General features: G+C 43.8%; 1 protein-coding gene across 1 annotated transcript in view; it reads right to left on the reverse strand.

Annotated features, from left to right (window-relative positions):
- Positions 1-19,161, reverse strand: part of SPNS2 (spinster homolog 2 (Drosophila)) — a gene marked incomplete at its 5' end in the record, with an annotated part of 85,700 nt that overhangs the window by 613 nt on the left and 65,926 nt on the right. Inside the window, 2 exons of the mRNA XM_009710474.1 lie at positions 50-213; positions 11,737-11,835. Coding sequence (XP_009708776.1) covers positions 50-213; positions 11,737-11,835 — 263 coding nt within the window. The remainder of the gene's footprint in view (positions 1-49; positions 214-11,736; positions 11,836-19,161) is intronic.

The raw sequence follows: 19,161 nt of genomic DNA on the forward strand, positions 1-19,161 counted from the left end.
AGAAAACAGGCTGCGGTACCTCCCCATTCGCAATTGTCAGGTTACTCACTGTTGTTCAGCTTTGGCTCGGTCACTTAGGAAGAAGAGGGCTGTGGCCAGGAAAAACATCCCTCCTAGGACAACGACAAACGGGCAGAGCATGAGTGCATACCCCAAGCTGAGGAACTCCCAGACTGGGGACTCCTTTGTGCTTTGTCGGATCAGGTCTGAGATCTAGGAGAGATGGGCAAAAAAAAAATAATAGATCAGTCACTTAGATGAAAAAGAGACACAATAATGGTAAAGGGAACGAAACACAATTCCCTAAAACAACCGCCCACTGGACATACGCGTGAGGTTTAAAATGGAACAGTGTGTTCAGTAAAAGCTGAATGTCCCTTGCACGCTTCAGCCTTCCACATGCTGCTTTGGAGTCTGGGCAACTTACGCTGCAAGCAGTTTGGCAGGGATCCTCCTCTCCCTGTCGCTCTTCTGGCCTGATCTATTATTTTTCCCAGAGCCCTCTCCATCTTCTCCCTGGCTGCTTCAGCGACTGCATCCATGGGTGTCTGACCTCACTGGACTGACCAAGCCTCCTGGGGTACCAGCAGGGCCACACCGGCATTGCTCGGTGGGCGATGGAGTCATCAATCTTCTGCAATTTCTATCAAGTCCTGCTTACTCCTACACCTTACCTACCACCTTTCTGCAAAAAGAGGTATATCCATTTCTGCGTATTGAGTGGGAAGGGGGGAATGTTTTTTAACAGAACAAAAAAACCCCAGAGATCCCATCTGATTTTCAGAAACAGAACTGGAACACAATTTTTTTTTATCCCCACGTCTGAGGTATGGGCCTCGTTCTCTCTTCTAACCTCCTAAGCTTGTTGCACTTTGAAGTGTAATTATGTGCAAGATGTGACTCCGTCCCGCAGGCTCAAACAAGGTCTGTTGTGTAGGGGCTACGCTCACACCGAAGAACCACGCACCACTGAATTTATGGGCTAAGGCAACCTGCATCTTCTGACAGCCAAAAGGCATAATTACATGGAAGTCAACACAAGTTTGTGTTTACACAAAGGAGCAGTGACATGCCATCGCAGTATTTAGTTCATTATGAAAAGCTTTTGCTAAAACTCAGTAATATTTAATGACTGTCTATAGCTAAAACAATCACATTTTAATATTTATTGTCCAGCAAACAACTTTACTCTCCATAAATCCAACAGAGAAGTAGCAGCAGAGGGAAGAGTCTCAAGGCATTGGGTATTTAAATGTCCATCGCTGGTTTTATCTGTGACCTTTTGTTGAGGCAGTAATAGTAGTTTATGCCAAAAGACTGTAGGGAATTTGCAACGTAAAACCTTACTGCTGTGCACACACGCAAATCGGTTCCAGAAATAGTCAAAGCTTGTGCAGCAACTTCTAAACTGCTACACAACCGCTAATGAAAAAGGTGGCGTCGGACACAAACTACAAGCAAAATCTTGACGTTCAAGACTTAAATCTTGACAGTCAAGTGAGGAAATGTCACAGACAGGAGAAATCACCATTTCACAGCCCTGCATCCAACTGTAACGACCTGGGATGTAAAGGTGTGTGAAGAGATGCCTCGGCAGAGGCCAAGCACAGCAGAAGGTCACAGGAGGATGATGCTCGTGGGGACTCAGATGAATGCGTTGCAAGGCGTGCTTTAGCAGGGAGACTCTGGAGCATTGGTAGTCTCAGTGCCTTTATATCCATCTTACAGCTCAGCCTGGCTCCTGCTAGAGCGAAGGAAAGGAGGAGTGGCCAGCCTGATGCTGGAGGTGAAACCAGTGCACACAAAAGAGCAGAGGACTGTCTGTCAGGATGGAGCGTTCTCAAGTAGAGGGGAGTGAATAAACACTGGAAGAGTCTACCTACAGAAAAAAGTGAAGGTTTTTAGCCAGACTTCTTGTTTCATTCCCTGCCCTAGAAAGGAGGAGGAGAAAATCTCAGTGCTTGGGATATAGCTAAGGATGTGTTCCTGTGCTCTCAAAGAGAACTTTATTCACAGTGTATAACACGCACAAGGAAAAACAAGAGTGTTATGAACAAGTCTTATGTGAGAAATGATGGTTAAAAAAGTCCTTAGACTGAAGGCAAATAACAGTGGCCATTAGTCGGAGAGACTTAAAAAATAGCAACGAGACCTGAACGTGAAAAGAATGCACCCATAGCAGATGAGCAAAACATGCACTGCACCCACAAGACAGGGACATCAGCTGGTAATTTATTCCCTCTTGTATCCAGACACCTTAATTCCCAACATTTCCCTTATTCTTCATTATGAATCAAAATTTGGCATTGAATCAGCCCCTCTGTGTGCAATAGCCAGAATTGAGGCTATTCTAAAATAGTAATTTAGAAATTCTAAATCACTTTTCATTTTTGGGAATGGATACAATTATCCTCCAAAAGGACCAGACAATAAATCACTTGACAAATTGACATGATAAATCAGCAGTAGAGGATGAAAAGCCAGGCATGCGCTCCCGATTGCTTTCTTTTATGGATGACATGACATTCTAGGCTGAAACCAGCTTTGAAAATGTAAGGTCTCCAACAAATAAAACTCCCAATGCAGCTTGCCCCACACCTTCCCTTCTAAGGCATCGTGTTGACCTTTTATACCAATAAATCATGTTAATATTGAATCTGCTCCCTTTTTAATTTTTAACCCAACATATTCTATAAGTGTACATTTTAGAAAAAGCAGTGTTTCCTCCCATCCAAGGTATAATTCTTCCCACCAAGCCAGCTGGGCTTTCTCATCTGTATAATTCCATATAATCCCCTCATTCATTTCTGCACCTCTTAACTCGAGAACTTTATCAGGGCCCACATATACGGTTTTGCTGTTAACTTAACAGTCACTATTCCCCGTTGTTTTGTTCCACTCAGTTGCAAGCCACCTGCTAAGACTGGAACTTTGGCATCTCCTCTCAAGAGGACACAGGACATAATTACAGGCTCAGGCTCCAAGAATGACATATGGTTTGCCAAATGGTCTGCTCTGTATTGCCAATTTTTGGCTTTCCAGACTCCTCGCAATGATAGCATCCTGAGTCGTCTAACTGTGATTTGGCAAGACCCAATCCAGCATCATACTTGGTGTCTTCTCTCTATCATCAGTAACAAAATATGGGGGGTGCATGCACAGTCAGTTCTTCAGCATGGACTCACGTGTGGGATTCCTTTCGTTGTTCTGTCAATTGGTAGGTGGCAACAAACTTCAAAACATTTACCCAAAATGTGGAGGTGGAAGATCAATAAGGAAGTCCTGCTGCTGCTTTGCAGTCTAATCAAAAGCCTTTGATAACATCCTACCTATGAAAGTTCACATCTTCTTTTCCTTCACGGTGTAACATAGAGCTCAGACCAAGAGGAATGACTTTGCTAAATAAACTTCAGCTCATGGCATTTTTACAACAGAATATAAATGGCACGTATTCTGCCGGTGGCAGCCAACTGGATGGAGTCCAGCTAGAGAAAATGCCTGCTCTCCGAAGAACGGACAGTACAGCTGCAGCGGGCAGGATCCAAAACTCCCAAATCTCCGATTGTGTCTCAATCTGAGTGCAGAAGACAACGGAGGAAAAAAGGGAAACTTCATTACCTTTCTTGGGAAGCATGTGCTGTGTTTTTTGGAACACAGGACAGGCTATTGATGTAATAAAAGCTCCGGTGGGCTGAAGCCCTAGGGAGACAGCTTGCTTCTGTGTCACTGTCCCTCCTGAACAGCATGAGTGGTTAAATTAAACTGATTTACTAATTAGACAATGTAATGGTAACAACATCTTTGAAATCATGATTTCATCTACTCTGTCTCATTGCCGAGTACATCTCAATTCCTCTGCAATTGCTTGGTTTTTCTAAATTTCTGACATTGCCTCTTGGGCACAAATCTTGCTACGTAAAAGGATATTTCCTCCACAGTATCTGGCACAAATACCTGATTTTCATGATTACCAGTTTGATACGAGCCAGGTTCTCCCTGGCTCCTCTCTTCAGTACGGTTCCTTAACACAGCATTCCCTGTAACCCTGCAGTCACCACAATGTTTTGGGGTTCACCCACTCTGAATTCAGAGATGCATGTGAAAGGTTTCTCTGTGGGGTTTTTTTTTTTCTTTTAATCTAATATGAATGCAAATGAAGACTAGAAACGAAAAATAAGGGATTTTATAAAGTAAAATAAACAGTTTGCTGGGCCTCTGGGGGAGCACAAGCATTTATACTGTGCTAAATGGCGTAAGAAACACATTAATAAAAAGAGGAAGCAAACCCGACTATTTTATGATATTCGTTCAGAAAACTGCAGAAAGGTAAAAGCAATTACAGTCTAAAAGTTATTTCCATTTTAACCTTGGCATGTTTGGATGTTGGAGGGAAAAAAGCAAAACATCCTGTTAAACTTAATTGTGTCCTTTTGAGATCGCAAACAATTTAATACTTGGCTGGTGACAATATCAGCATCCTGCATTAGTGCGCGGTACCCGAGCTTGCCCCAGCAATAGCTGTAGCAAGGATTCTTGCACTGCCGCCCCTGGGGCAGGCTCATCTGTTCATACCCTTGTACCCCCTCCCAGGACTACCAGGCTGCATTAAATAAATGGTGTTTCCTTGAAAAGGCTGCAGTGAATTAAAAGACTCAATCAAGGGTTCTGCTTGCAATGCTAGCAAATGGACTTTGTGCCTCTCTCGGTATCGGAGCAACATTCACCTCCAGACAACATATGGAGGGGGTTGAAAATCTATTTTCTTCATGTCATTAATTGCCTTTTTCTCCAGGTCTGGACTGCCCAGGGATTTTCTAAGTTAACACTGGACTTTCTCCTGTCCCAGTAGGAGATGCCTTGTACCGTGGGGAACGTGGAACCGATGAACATGGCTTGCATGACAAAGCAGAGGTACTTAAATGTGTAGGGATAGGGGGTGCCCACTTACGCGTCAAAATAAGGCCACAGGACCACATTTTGGGAGCACACCCTTTAGCAGCATCCCTGTCCCCCACCTCTCCTTGCAGCACAGGCACCTTCCCTAGCAGTACATCCCAGGAGAAGGAAATCCTTCCCCAGCGTTGCAGAAATTGGACATCTCGTTCTGAAAGGTGCTCAGCACCATGAAAACTCTTGTGTCCGTATTGGGAATGCACAGGGTCCTTGGCAGCTCGGAGAATGAAGCCACTTCTTTAATGAGATTTTTGGTGCATGGGAGTGACAAAGCAGATGAGACAGAGCTTGAAATACTCAAGTGAAACAACAATCAGCTCCGGATTTCTGGGCTTTTTTTAATGAGATACTTTTACATCTGTCCGTTTATCGAAAATACTGAGAACCTGCACCTCGAACCAAAGTCACGGGAGATGACAGGTGCACAGCAACTCTGGGAAACAGGCTGCGAACCTTTGGCAAAGAGCATTTTATAGATGGGAAGTCATTTGGGTTTTTAGGGCAGATTTAAATCTTGTCTGTTGCTGAGTCATCAGAAGTGGGAAGCTTGCTAGCTTGTTGCAATGAGGAGATAAATCCTCTGTGGATTGGTCTCCAGGTGCTTAATTCTCCCCTTTTCTTGCTGCTCACAGCCATGTCAAAGATTTGGCCTTTCCGTGCACTACGAAAAAGGCTTTTAATTACTCAGCTCAGTCAGGACCAGAGAAATCCTCAACTTAAAGTTACTGCTTGAAGAAACAGAGAATAAGGACGAGGGGCTGTGGGCTCTATTCCCCACAGCACTTCCCTGACACACGCACACCTGATGTTGGACTGCAAGGGCAAGTCCCGTTTTACCCACCACAGCCCGCGTCATATGCAAGCACGAATGTGGGGGAAGATCTCTACAGGAGGAATGGTACTGTTAGGGCTACAGAACACCAGGCAAGCAGCTGGCACTTGGTAGAGAAAGAACAATAAAACCCATAAATGTGTATTGCATTTCATCTGCTGTCAGGTGATGGAAGATGCTGCCTATACACACTCATATAGACTATAAATATTAGAACACGTAACATAGAATCACAGAATCACTTGGGCTGGAAGGGACCTTTAGAGGTCATCTGGTCCAACCCCCCTGCGGTGAGCAGGGACATCTCCAACTAGATAAGGTTGCTCAGAGCCCCATCCATGCTACAATAGGCAACAAGACAGAGACCGCCGTTCCATCCCTAATCCCACAACAGCAGTGGAATATCTCCTGAGGGTCGGTATAAAAGAGAGTGATGCTAGGAGAATAATTTGCACATTTTTGTTACGGGATATGCTTGCCTTTTTGAACTCAAGCTCATCTCACACCCTGCTTTGGCAGAAGACAGGACTACGTCTTCACCAGCAAGCACATAATGGGCTGTGTTTGAGGAATGGCTGCACAGGTCAGACAGGGACAAAAAACCCAGACTGCAGCATCACATCGCAGCGATCCACTTTATTCCACTGCCCTTTTAAGTCAGACAGCAGTGGATTTGAGCGCCAACAGGCTGCAACCTGTTTTAATCTAGCAAATTAATATGGAAAAAATGTTATTCCAGGGTAAGCATGCCCACAGATCTACTCTGAAGTAGCCACAGCATTTTAAACCATAAAATACAAATTTTAAACCATACTACATGAATTCCGCTCCCTCAGGCAGGCAAGTATTTACATATAGAACTACTTTCAGTACATATATATTTACTCGGATGGGTAAACACCTTCAAAACCAAATCAACAAAAAGGTGGTCTCAAACTGGGACAAGGCTGTGAAATCTACACCTCCAGTTATAACTTTCATTAAAGAAGTATCTTAATTGCTGCATTTACTACAGTTTTCCTTGAGTTGCCCCTAATCAAATGCTGATCTGCTTTCCCTGATACTCTGCACCAGTGATAATTAACACTGTTCTGCTAACTACTTGCTACAGGAAGGTCATTAGCATTCTTGCTGTTTAACTAGCTCATTAGATCTAGTGTATCAGCCTACTCACATAAGAAAGTTGGGGAAAGGAGAAAAGTGAAAGGTGACAAGGGATAGGCTTAGTCTTAAAATCTTTCCAGGTAATACCAGGGGTGGCACAAACCCTTTGAAAACAGAACAGCTCAGATTTGCTTACAGTTAATTACAAGGTCACTCACGCTCAGACCTCTCTTTTGAAAGGAGACCATTCAAAGAGAAGATGCCTGTTGGGACACTTGCGATCTCTGCTGCCAGGTGAACCAGCCATGCCCGGGCACCGCAAACCGACACGGCGTCCAGTCGCCGGGTCTGCCAAGAGGAGGCCGTCAGAGACCCAGCAATTTGGGTAATGATGCTATTTGCATAATAGAGATGGACAGTTGGGGAGGGCTTTTGCATGACCCTCAGCACACAGATGAGCGATCGGGGTCCTCCCTTTCACCGAGCCTGGTTGCCAGACCGTGGCAATGCTGTCCTGAGGCTGCTTGGGCAGAGCGGCTGGATGTTGTGTCCCTCAGGGAAAACTGAAGAAGCAGCAGCCAAGGAGGTCAGGGCAGGTGGGAACCATCACCAGTGGAGTATAGGCAGTAGCTTTTAGCCCATCAAAGGGTGCTGGTGGAGGACAGCTGATCTCTGGCACTTTAAAACACCATCCTCACACATTGGTTTTGCCAGGTGACACGCAGATACAGACGGGTTTCAATCCCTAGACCTGATGGATGGTTCCAGAGAAGAGGTGAGAAAGAATTTACTAAAGGAGGAAGCTAACAGGAGAGCCAACGGCACCAGAGCAGCAAGGACAGCGTGTGCGTTTCCCTGGCACACGTAGAGAGAGCCAAGCCTGCAGCCAGTGCCCGTTTCTCATCACAGCCAGGGCTAGAAGGAAGGCAAGGATGGAAGAGGAAAGAACTGCTGTGCTCAGAGAGGAAGCAAATGACAGACTTGGAGGAAGGAAAGAAAAAGTACCAAGGCACAGCCTCCAAAGGAAAAATAAAAAATCACCGCCTGTACTCGGTCTTCCTGAAGCAGAAGTACGTCAGCGAGTGGAGGGAGATGGCTGTTCGTGTGAAGGAATAACGTCAACCTGAGTAGGGAGTTCATGCACACGCGTGCACAGATGAACACAGAAGCGCAGACTCACTGACACTTCTTACAATTATTTAATTTTAAAGGGCAACGAAGATAGAACCAGAATTAGTAACATGAAGAGCTGGAGCTGTGATGCAGCCTGAGAAGAGTTAACTGTATTTCACCTCCTGCTGCTACCGACCTCCACTCAGCTCTTCTGGGTCTGAAACGCGGTCTGGGTATGAGGGCACAGGCAGAGCAGTCAGAAGACCTTCACCTGACACTCAACGTGAGTGGTGGGATTTGGGGTACTGCTCTTAACTGTTCGGTGCTTCAGCAACCGCGTCTGCATGGTGGGACCTTCCAAAGACGTAAAAGTGCAAGAGATACTTGGGTGTAATGTGCTGAACAGGTGAAATTTCTCACTGACTACCTCAAGAATAAAGCATGGAGTTATACTCCAAGTTGTTAAACAGGAATTATTGAAACTCTGCAGGTTATCAGAAAGGTCCTGAAAAAGTTACAGTTATCTGGGAATAAAACCTGTCTCATCTAATGAAATCCTGCAGCAATGCCTATTCTTATTTGTGAATGAATAGGCAGCACTGATTTCCAGTAATTGATCTCAGTGCTTGGCAGGTAGTAAAACCTTACGCAAATTACAGCTGCCACCCTAAAACTGCATTTGCATAACTTCTTTGTAAGTCAATCTTAAGCCTTTTTACCATAATAAAAGCTATCAATATTTGAAGAGACATGAAAAATAACCATACACACATAGTAGCATAGAATCATTTGGGCTGGAAGGGACCTTCAGAGGTCATCTTCCTTCCACTTGGCTGTTGAACACTAACACATATTTGGCGCTTTGGGTGACTGCAAGGAACTGCATTGCAATATTCAGAACTGGGGGAGATTACAGAAAAATCTGAGTCTGACCTTCAACTCTTACGGCACACCACACAGCAAGGGAGTAATGGCACACGTGAGGCTGCAGCTGTGAAGTACCTTCTACGTTCCACGTGAGGATTATAAGATCAATACATTTATTGGTATCCAGCAAAGAGACAACTGCCTGCAACAGCTTAGTCCTGGCAAGGACATGGGTATCTGATTCTTGAAGAGCACTGCTAGAGAGAATCTCACTATGAACTCACCAAAACTATGTAAGACTCCAGCCATGTTTGATCAAAACACTGCTCATTTAGTGAGGGAGCTTCAGGCGGATTTTGTAAGCAGTCAGAAGATAATGGCAGATCTTCAGGAGCTCCGATGAACCCTGAGTGGTCAGGAGGCTGAGTTTCACTGATTTGGAGCGTGTCTGTCCCTGCAGTTCATTTGATGTATCCTGCCTTCTGCCCCTCTCTTTCAAGACCTACACTCTGCTCTTGGTCTGCTTCACGGTAACTCTGGAGTTAACAGCAGTGTGAATTGATGTCCTCAGGCTGGGGAATCCCAGAAGGGCTATGGGAATGGGGTTCCCAAATTTCCCTTAAAGCCAACAGAACTAGATTGCTTCGCTACCATGGACTGCCTTAAAAATCCTGGTCATAATCCAAGCCACTTCTGTAACCTGCCCAAGCGGGATTTCAATCCTGCATGAAGGTCTCCATCCTACAACGCAGTGGGACAATTCCAATGACAAACACCTGCAGTTTTTAGCAATCAAATTGATTGCTTGTCTTAGTTCTGGCGGAGGAGTTGGCTGTTTGTCCTTTCACTTTAAATACTATTTGTTCTTCTGCGTTATGTGGAAGCTGCAGTTGACCTTTCAGTCACTGTAGCACAGGGAGCATGAGTCAGCCAAGGCAGACCAGAGGCTACAGAAATGGATGCTGGTGTCTCCCATGACACGAGTGCTTCGCTCCCGCTCTCCTGCCACAGAGCCTTGTACTTGAGTAGTTTCCTCCCAAACGAGAACTGCCCAATGAGTACAGCATTCGAAAAGAGTAATTCAAAATCATAATTAATATTTTCTCAGTCTAAAGAAAGCCTAAGGCAGCTATTAAATTGGGGTTAAGCATATTTCAGGCAGGCATCCTTAAGTAACTCACAATTTGCTTGATCTCTGAATACACCAGAAGGGCAAGGCACATTATTTTCTACAATCAAAGTCCTATTTTTTTTTTTTCTAAATGTGTCACACTAAAGAGCCCTAGGCAACTTTCAAGATTAATTGCAATCATTCAGGGTCCTCGCTGTTCCTCCCGGACATCCCTCTTATGTAAGAAAAAGGATGAAGATGCAGCGCAGTCACCTAAGACAGCCTCGCCTGCATCTCAGACCTTGCCTTCAAAGCAGGCTGCCCTGCTTATTTCATTCTCCTACTTGACATTCCCCGTGCCGCCTGCCCTGCACAAAGCAGTCTCTTCCAGTGATTCCTTTGTTCTTGCCACTTTCAAATAATTTCTAAAATAAGATCATTTCTCCCTGGGTGCCCAGGACCATTGAAGTAAATAAAGAGTAAGCCAAATTGTACATATTTGTCCTCTTGAGACACTTCTCGTTTCTTTGGTCTGTTCAGGCTTATCTCTACCTGTCCCTTCATGTATGCTTCAGAGGGCTACAGAGCAACTATATCATTCTTGGGAGCTGCCATTCAAGAGCAAATATTTATGTACATTTAAATATATATACACACAAAATTAAATATATATAAATATGTATAGATACACACACCAGTGCCTATGGGATGAATAGCTGAGAAATGAGAGTTTGGGTTTTTTTTTTTTTAAAAAAAGGTCCACAGCACCCAGCAGCTGTGTCACACAGCAGTGCTGAGCTGGAAGAGCACAATAAAGTTCTGTCTCTCAGGTGATGGGACTGGTGAAGATCCCAGTTACATCACTGGAAAACTGTAGCACCTTCAACACAACGTGAGCAGTGCCCATTCAGGGCTTTACATGGAAGCTACTGTATTTTATAAATGATGACCTCTGTTCTCTGAAACTCTAGGCATCAAACTCCACAGAAGAGTGCAAAGGAAAGAAATTACCCCAGTATATCCAGATGCCTTTTCCTCATTAAATTTCCCAGGCCTTATATTTTGAACTGTGAATGTTCTCTGATTGCCAGCTTTTGGAGCAGGGTTTTTTGTTTTGCTCTGCACTAGGATAACGGTGGCATAATAAGGGAGATCTCTAGTCAGACCAAGGTCAACAATTGCAGCAGTAACAGAAAGGAATACTACTAATAAAAACCCAAGGGATACACACCAGAAAAGAATACTAATAAAACCCCTAAAACATACACACCCATCCTGCCATGCATTTTACACCATCATTTATTACCACACAAAACAGGTTCAAAATAGCAGGTCAGAACAGCGGCACGTTGCTACCCATAGATAGATACTTGGTTTATGAGACCACATTAACAGTTAAAGACACATATACAACTCTGTTCCAATCTAATTTCTAATGGACCCATGTCCACATCACAGAAGCAACCGCTCTCCCTTTACAGAGCTGTCTATAAGCTTTACAAATGCCCTAGGCCAAAAAGATTTAGAAGTTCACTTCTCATGCCCAAGTGGTCCTTCCAGGTTTGAATTGTAGCCCACCGATAACATAAGCAAGTGAAAAAGTTGCATTGCACTGCACTGCACTGCTTCCCATTCTGCTGAGAAACAGAGGCCTGCCTTCCCTACCCTGGTTTAACTTGGCATTTTAGATAAGCAGTTAGTAAACAAAAACAAACATGGGCACGCAACCCTGCCAAAACCTGCTGTGATCACTTACAAATCCAATCAGATAAGGACTGCCAGCATCTCCCAGGAGGTGTGAAGTGAAACTCTGCAAGGCCACTGCGGTTGCACGGCGTGTTGGAATGACCACATACTGCAAAAAGAAGGGAAAAGGAAAAAAAAAAAAAGAAATATGTAAGGAAACTGAAGTTAAGAACCTGTCCAGCTGTCTTGTATTACTCAGTTTATACCCAGGTCAGGACAAAGTAAAGAAGTTCTCCCAGATGCCGGTGGCAGACATAGCCACTGTCCAGTCCACGGGAGGCTCGAGCAACTGGGGAGCTCAGGTTCCCCTCCTGGCTTTCCAGTACTCCTGATGGCAAGTGTTGAGGGAAGGAAGCTCTGTCCGGTCTGCACTCCTCTCAGCAGCACTAAATGCATGAGTTTGCCTAACAACTTTGCCCACGCGACACTTTGCTATTGCTCCTCAGCCAAAATTTTGCTTGGCTGACAGGGAGAGCAAAGTTCGAGGTTGCCTGCAGCACATAACTTGCTCAGCACCCCCAGCTTTCCAAACGAGGACTTTGCTGTAACCCGGGATACTGTGTTTTTTCCATAATAAAGATATCATTTTGTTTCCCAAACCATAAGCAATTCACATCAGTACGAAAGGTCACACATCCTCCCCTCCCACTCCATCTCTAGCCACTTCACATTTTTCTCAAAAATTTGCAATTTCACTTGTAAAAAGTGACAAAGACACATTAGGAAAATTTTCCACAGCCAAGATGTTGTAGTTTGGTCGCCGCTCCTCTCATAGGACATAACACCCTTGGCCAGGTCGTACAGAGTCAGTCTGACTACACGGGATCAGTGGAAAACACAAATCACTTCCCCACTAAGGGACCAGAGCTCACAGAGAACAGAGCCCTAACAATGGAAGGGGATAAAAGATTAAAACCAAAAAAAAAAAACCCCAGCAAACCCTCTTCCTGTAGAATGACCTTAATTTTATAAAATATATTTAGGAGCAGAAAAAAAGTAATTGTCTCCTGCATAAAACTTGTGAAAGAAGCTGGCTAAGAACGTCTGCATCAAGTCCACATATCCCAGTTTATAAATTGATCCTGTCTTGATTTAAAGGCTGTAAGTGATGAAGAATTCAATAGGTCTCTCAATCCAAGTGAGCTGTTTCCACTTCTAAGCATTGAATCTTGTTCTGCCTTTCTCTGTTGCTCTGAAGAGCTCTCTGCCTTACCAGAAATGACTCTCTTGTTGAGCTATTTGTAGACCATGATCCCTTTTTACTTGTCTACCTTCTCTCTGCTGGGTTGCCTTTAGTCTTTCCTTAGAAGGCATGCCTTCCCAGACTTCAACTCATTCTTGCAATCCTTTCCTGAAGTCATTTATTAATTACATGTGACATTTCAGGACTGCCATATCCCCAGCTAGAGATACACAGAGAAGAATTCACCTCAGCTGACCGAGGTGGGGAGAACTCACTACTCAACACTGACTTGTCTCAGACCTGAAGGACTGTTTCACTGCTTTAACACTTTCCTCTTAGGGAAGAGGGGTTGACCTGTCTGCAGCAGAAAGTTAGCCATCAAAACATGAAAGAAAAGAAACAGCATTGAGAAAATCCACAGTAGAAGAGAACTGATGCCTATTTAGAATGATCATCTCATTCCAAGCAGAGACAATTAGGAACAATGGGTAAAATTAGATTAAACGCTTTTCCTTAGGGTTTTACCATGTGCTTTCAGAATGACCTGCCGGTCCTTTCATTACTGGTTTGACAAAGCGGCAAATGCACACTGCTAATGCACTTTGATGCCACGTATCAAATGGGTACCCTGTTAAACTCCTGTTGTGCAACAGAAGAGCAAAAGGCGATCACATCCACAGCAGCTGCCTGGCTGTGGCTGTTAGACATCGTCCTCCTTTTGCATCCAGGAGCTCAAAACAGACTTGAAGGCTCCCAGAAATCCCAAGAGGAAAATAAGGTCTAGACTTTATTAGAGACACAAAACCGCACTGAAGGTCACACTGTGAGACAGTAGGAGAGCCACACAATTCATTACCATTCCCCAAAGATGCAGGGTAATGGGTGCAACCTGGATAGATTAGACAGCAGAAAAGAAAAAAGAAGAAAAAAAAAAGTTATTGTTCTTCTTCCCACCTGGCCCCAGTTCACACAGGTGCAATGGAGCAGCATTCTGCAAGAGCTGTTTGCGAAAGGGCATCTGAGAAGATAAAGTGAAATTCTACCTAAATCAAGAGTCCGGAGTTGTGTATATATGTGAAACAGGGGATTTTAAACTTAGGTTAAAATACTTTTCTTTCTGTAAAGTTTATGTTAACAAATCTGGAGAAGAAAGCCTGCCTGGCTCTATATTCTATCCATTTTCTTAGAAAAATGACAAAGCAAATGGCAAATTTATTAAGAACTCACCATTTTCAGGGAGTGGCAATGAATTGGTGTCAATTGGAGAAAGAAATTTGAATGATACCTGCATCATATGTGTGTGTGCATATATATATATATACACACATGAATACACACACTTTATTAGACATAATTTTGCACATTTATCTGTATTATGCATACATATCGTTTTGCAAGCAGCAATACGATTTCCAGCAAGTCTTCAGTTTGCCTAGCTAAAGAAGTTATTGATGCTTGAAACCATCAATACGGTTTGGCACTATAAAGTGCCAAAACTTAGTAAATTTAGTCTGGAATTCAAGTGACAAATGTAACCCCCTCAACCAAAAATCCAACATTTTTCCTCCTTCTCTAAAAAGAGATTGGAAAGAAAAAAAAAGGCTTAATTCAGCATCTCCAAAACACCAAAAAACCCTCCACCCTATGCCTACTTAAAAAGCATTTTATTCTGATGGAGAGGAAGTAGTTGGTAGCAAACATTATCTACTGTTCTAGGAAGACAGCAGTAAATTACAGCTCTAAATGGGCATTTTGATACTAAAATAGACCTAAATCCAAACCATATGTGGCCTGGTTTGAACATCCCACAGAAACTGGAGGTGGGAAAGCCACAGCAGCCGAGGCGGAAGCCCGTGGGACCATCCTGGCTCATCTCTGGGTCCAGGTCCAGAGGCAGGCAGGACAGAGGATGGGCAGAGAGGCTGACCAAGCAGCTTTGGCAAACCTCTGCTCTTTAAATAGAGGTTCAGAAAGGCCATGGTTTACTGCTGACATCCCCTTCCTGTAATGAAACGAGTAGAAGGAGTTGCTCTGAGAGAAGTTAACCAGGAAAGCCGAGGAGAGATCCCCCTTCTCCCAGTAAAAGGCCATGTGCCAAAGAAGTACGTTCTGATGTTTATGTCTAGCCTTTGATAGAAAACTCTACTCTCTAAAACACTTTGCTACTCTTTCTGGGCCAGACAGTAATCCTCAGGATGATGCACACTGGCCTCTTCCAGCACCAAAGGCAAAGCAAACACAGGCTAACCCCATTCTAGCCGCTGACCGAGCCTGGAAACAGTCCAGGCCTGCCGTACCTCCTGTTCAGCAAAGGCAAAGGCCGTCATCCAGAGAAACCAGCCTGCGAGAGACCCTTCAACTCACGCTAGGCAGACACTGCCTAAACAAATACTTTAAAATGAAGAAAAGGGAGGCTGACCTGGTCTCCAAATCACAGCGCAACACGGAGCAGTACACCTCCACAGAAGAACTGCCGAGATGCCCCTTGGCCCATCCGCCCTGCTCAGAGCTGTGCCCAAGCGCGTACCTTCATCCAAAGGCACTCCTCACCCTGCCCTAAAATCTAAACCGCAGCACTCCGATTACTGACGCGCGGAGGCACGCTGAGAGAAGCAACGATGAGAACCTCTGGAAATGCCATTTATCTTTGGCTGTAAAAATAGGGCAGTATTTTATACTACATAAATAATTGGGTTTTATTTATAGAGATAGGTAATCAGAACACAAGCAACACCCCCCCAGGCCTACAGCACAGCTGAGCAGCAGTCTATGCCTGTTTCAAGCCTAAAGGAAGACTTTGACTCTACAGCAAAACACTAAAGCAGCTCCTCCACAGCAGCTCACGGCCATTTAAAAAGAACTAACGTTTTGAAAGAAAAAAGAAATATGCAGAGCATTTTTTTTTGCATGAGTGTCAGGACTTTGCATAAACTGGAGGAGAGTTTTTCTCAGCAAAGACCTAAAGAGATTGTGATCGCAATAGCTGAGGCCCTTTAAATTGCCTACTGGCTCTCAGACAGAAATGCCACCAAGCCTCTGTCTACCATCTTCATTTTTGAGACGTGCTATGGAGGAAAAACCCCACTATTAGGATTAGATTCCACAAAGTCCCAAGCACTCAGCATGTCTCCATGTTACACGCTCGCCTGCTGCGCTGATGCTCATTCATTATTGCTGTTACAAGGCAGTTTTAATGCTACGTTGGGGTTCTGGTAATTTTGAAGCCAATTTGCAAAGATGGCTGATAAAATCTGTTTCATAATTAGCATGCTCCAGAAGAAACATCCCTCCCTTCCCCAAGCACAATCTGAGCATGTGCCTGGGAGGAGATTTGGAGAGTTGTGCTCAGGAGAATAAGGCCTGTTTTGTACAAATTTGCATTTGGAACAAATATCAGCCTTCTAAAATCTCAGGCAGTGCAGTACATTCTGCAGTGCTGACAGTTTCTCAAACCTAGCGCTCAGCACCTTTTCCTGCAGACCATTCGAGGAGCTGCACACCGACTGTTACACTGGCAGGAACAGTAGATGCAATGGAAGCACAAAGCTATGAAGAGCCAACAATTAAATTCAAAGATCATAAGCAAACATCCTCATTCTGCCAAGGAAATTAAACTTGCAAAACCTTTGAAGATGCTTACCAACTTGCCCAATAGGGTTCTTTAGTCACAAGATCTGTAAATCTTGGGAGAGCTATGATAAATCATTTGGGATGCAGTTTCCAAAAAGCCTCACTTCTGGCGTAATGAAATCAGTGGGCACAGTACTGAGAGCTTTTTATCCATGAAAACAGGATAGTATTTATGTATACGATGAAAGTGTTGTTAAGCTTACACTAATAATGCTTTTAAACTCCTTACCAGCCTCAGGCAAGAACAGACACGCTTCTGATTACACCAAATAAATAGTAATCAGTAGAAATTAATTTGCCAAACATTTAAAGCGCATCTCGCTAAAGCATATCCACACCTTTCTCTGGTTAAGACTTCTTATAAAGCTGTCAAACATGGTTATAGCCCTGGCTCTCACCCATTGTCTGACTAAACATCCTCTCAAACCCCTTGTGTAATGCGAATGCACTTCAGACCATCTGTTTACAGGCTTGCATTGATCTAAGTGGATGTTTACATTTATTTGTATAGCACTTTTACAGCTCTACTCATGTTGATAATGCATTAAGCCGGGCATTATATATGACACTCGGTTCATTTTTCTAAACAGACAAGAGAACAGATAGCTTAAGACTTGGCATCAATTACCAAAATCCAATTTTTATCATGGTTTTAGTTTCTTTCCCCTGTTTTGGAAATTGGAACTAAGAAACTATTTCCAATTATTTCCAATCATTTCTTACAGAGTTCTTTTGCACTAAAGCAACATAAATAACTGCAAATGCATCCCCACAAAACGCAAGTGACTATAGGATGCTGATAAGACAGATGGCAAACCCTATAAAAGCTATTAAAAAGCTACAGGATACTGAAGTCACATTGAAATTAACACAAAAATCTCAGTAATTAAAATGGGACAATGATGGCATCCTTAGTACACTCGATATAACAAAGTAGTTGGTTGAAAAATGTCTTTTGGGGTTAGCTTGAGACAAGGTAGGTCAAGTTTCAGCTTTCTCTCTGGCACGGATTTTCTGGAGGACCTTGAACAGGGACCTTCGCTCCAGCTGTGCTATGCTGGCAGCAGAGATGACGACCTCAGCTGCTCCTTGAGAGTCACTGCTGGTGGATTGCAGATGTGCCCCATGGCCAAGCCCTTACCTGTTTCACCCAGTGCTAGTGAGGATGTAAAAGATCTGCTATTTAAGCCCACCAGGTAATTCTGAGCAGAGAGAGTTGGGAGCGCGCCTGGGAACATCCCAGCCAAAGGCAGGATGCGACAGGAAGCTCTGGCAGGAGGCAGCAATGAGCCACTACAAATATTGTGCTACAATTCCTTCCTCAACACAGCTGGCTGTAGACTGCACATCTGTCTAAGTGTTGAGATGCTACTTAATGAACGGCCTCAGCAGCCACGAGGTCGGCACAAACTGCCAAACCCATGTAAGTACAGAGTAACCGCCTGTTCAGCCCATACGGAGCTCTTATCACACTAAAGCTAAACTGGTAGGAGGAACGAACCTCGGTAACTAAAAGCTATCTAATGCTACTGAAGTCCACTGATAACCTTTGTTTCTCTGTGCTTTATTCACATCTGAGAGAAGGGGAACTCACCACCCCACCTCCCAAACCGTTCCCTGCACAAATGAGTTAAAGATCGAAAGTTCATCAAGCAACGCAGTTATGGCAACTAGAGAGCTACCTTAAAATATAAACACAACCTTGAACTTAAATCATAAACAGAACTTAAGTAGAAGCTTGAAGTTCTTGGCTGAATCAATATATCATCACCACTATCTTTACAACTAGGAATACTGAGCCAGATTGTTTGCTCGTTGATGTTTGCATAAGCAACAAATACAAGTCAAGGGAGTTTTTTATTGATGTCAGACCGATTATATTTTTAGTTCTGTCAACAAGCTGCCAAAAGACCTCAGGCAAGTCCTGTAACGGTTCTGTGCCCTAGTTTCTTTCTTTTTCATACAATAAGCAACAAGTAACCTCCCTCACAATGGGACTCCAACATACAGTATGTTTGATAGGCTCTGTACGTCTCTGATGGAAGCAGATACAAAACATGCAAGGCTCTCTAACAAACATCCAGACTATTTCACATGAAAACCTAGCTGCTGAGGTCAGCTTGCTGATTTGAAAGACTTAAAAACTTCTATGGTGGAGAAAGAATGGAAAATGAAGGACACGAGGTGAAAAGTCCCTGACCGTTTCCTCTTGGACAAGGTGGACATAGTCCAAAAAATTCTTTATACTTTCTTTTCCTCTCTCCTCTCCCAGAGGTGGTTTTCTATTGTGTATGTGTTGAATGGTAGGTTTGCTGGAGTTAAGCCAAAGAGAGAGGTAGATGGCTGCCTTTGTGGTCAGAGGAGGGAGGGAGGGAAGGATTTCCTATTGCAGAACAAAGCGGAGTTATTGATAACAAAATCCACTAATGTGCTGACTATTAGGAAACGCTGGCTGATATCTTTGCACATGGGGTTTTGTGCAAATACTTAAAATTTGGGGAAACTATTTGAATTCAATAATGGTGTCCTTTCTGAACATCTCCTCTCCCTGCTGCTCAGAACAAAGGACAAGAAGAATCTTTTTTTCTTTCTCTATCTCACTTTCCTTTTCAGCAAGGGGGG

The sequence above is a fragment of the Cariama cristata genome, unplaced genomic scaffold (assembly GCF_000690535.1).
Source record: "Cariama cristata isolate BGI_N322 unplaced genomic scaffold, ASM69053v1 scaffold170, whole genome shotgun sequence".
In the NCBI taxonomy this organism is placed as follows: Eukaryota; Metazoa; Chordata; class Aves; order Cariamiformes; family Cariamidae; genus Cariama; species Cariama cristata.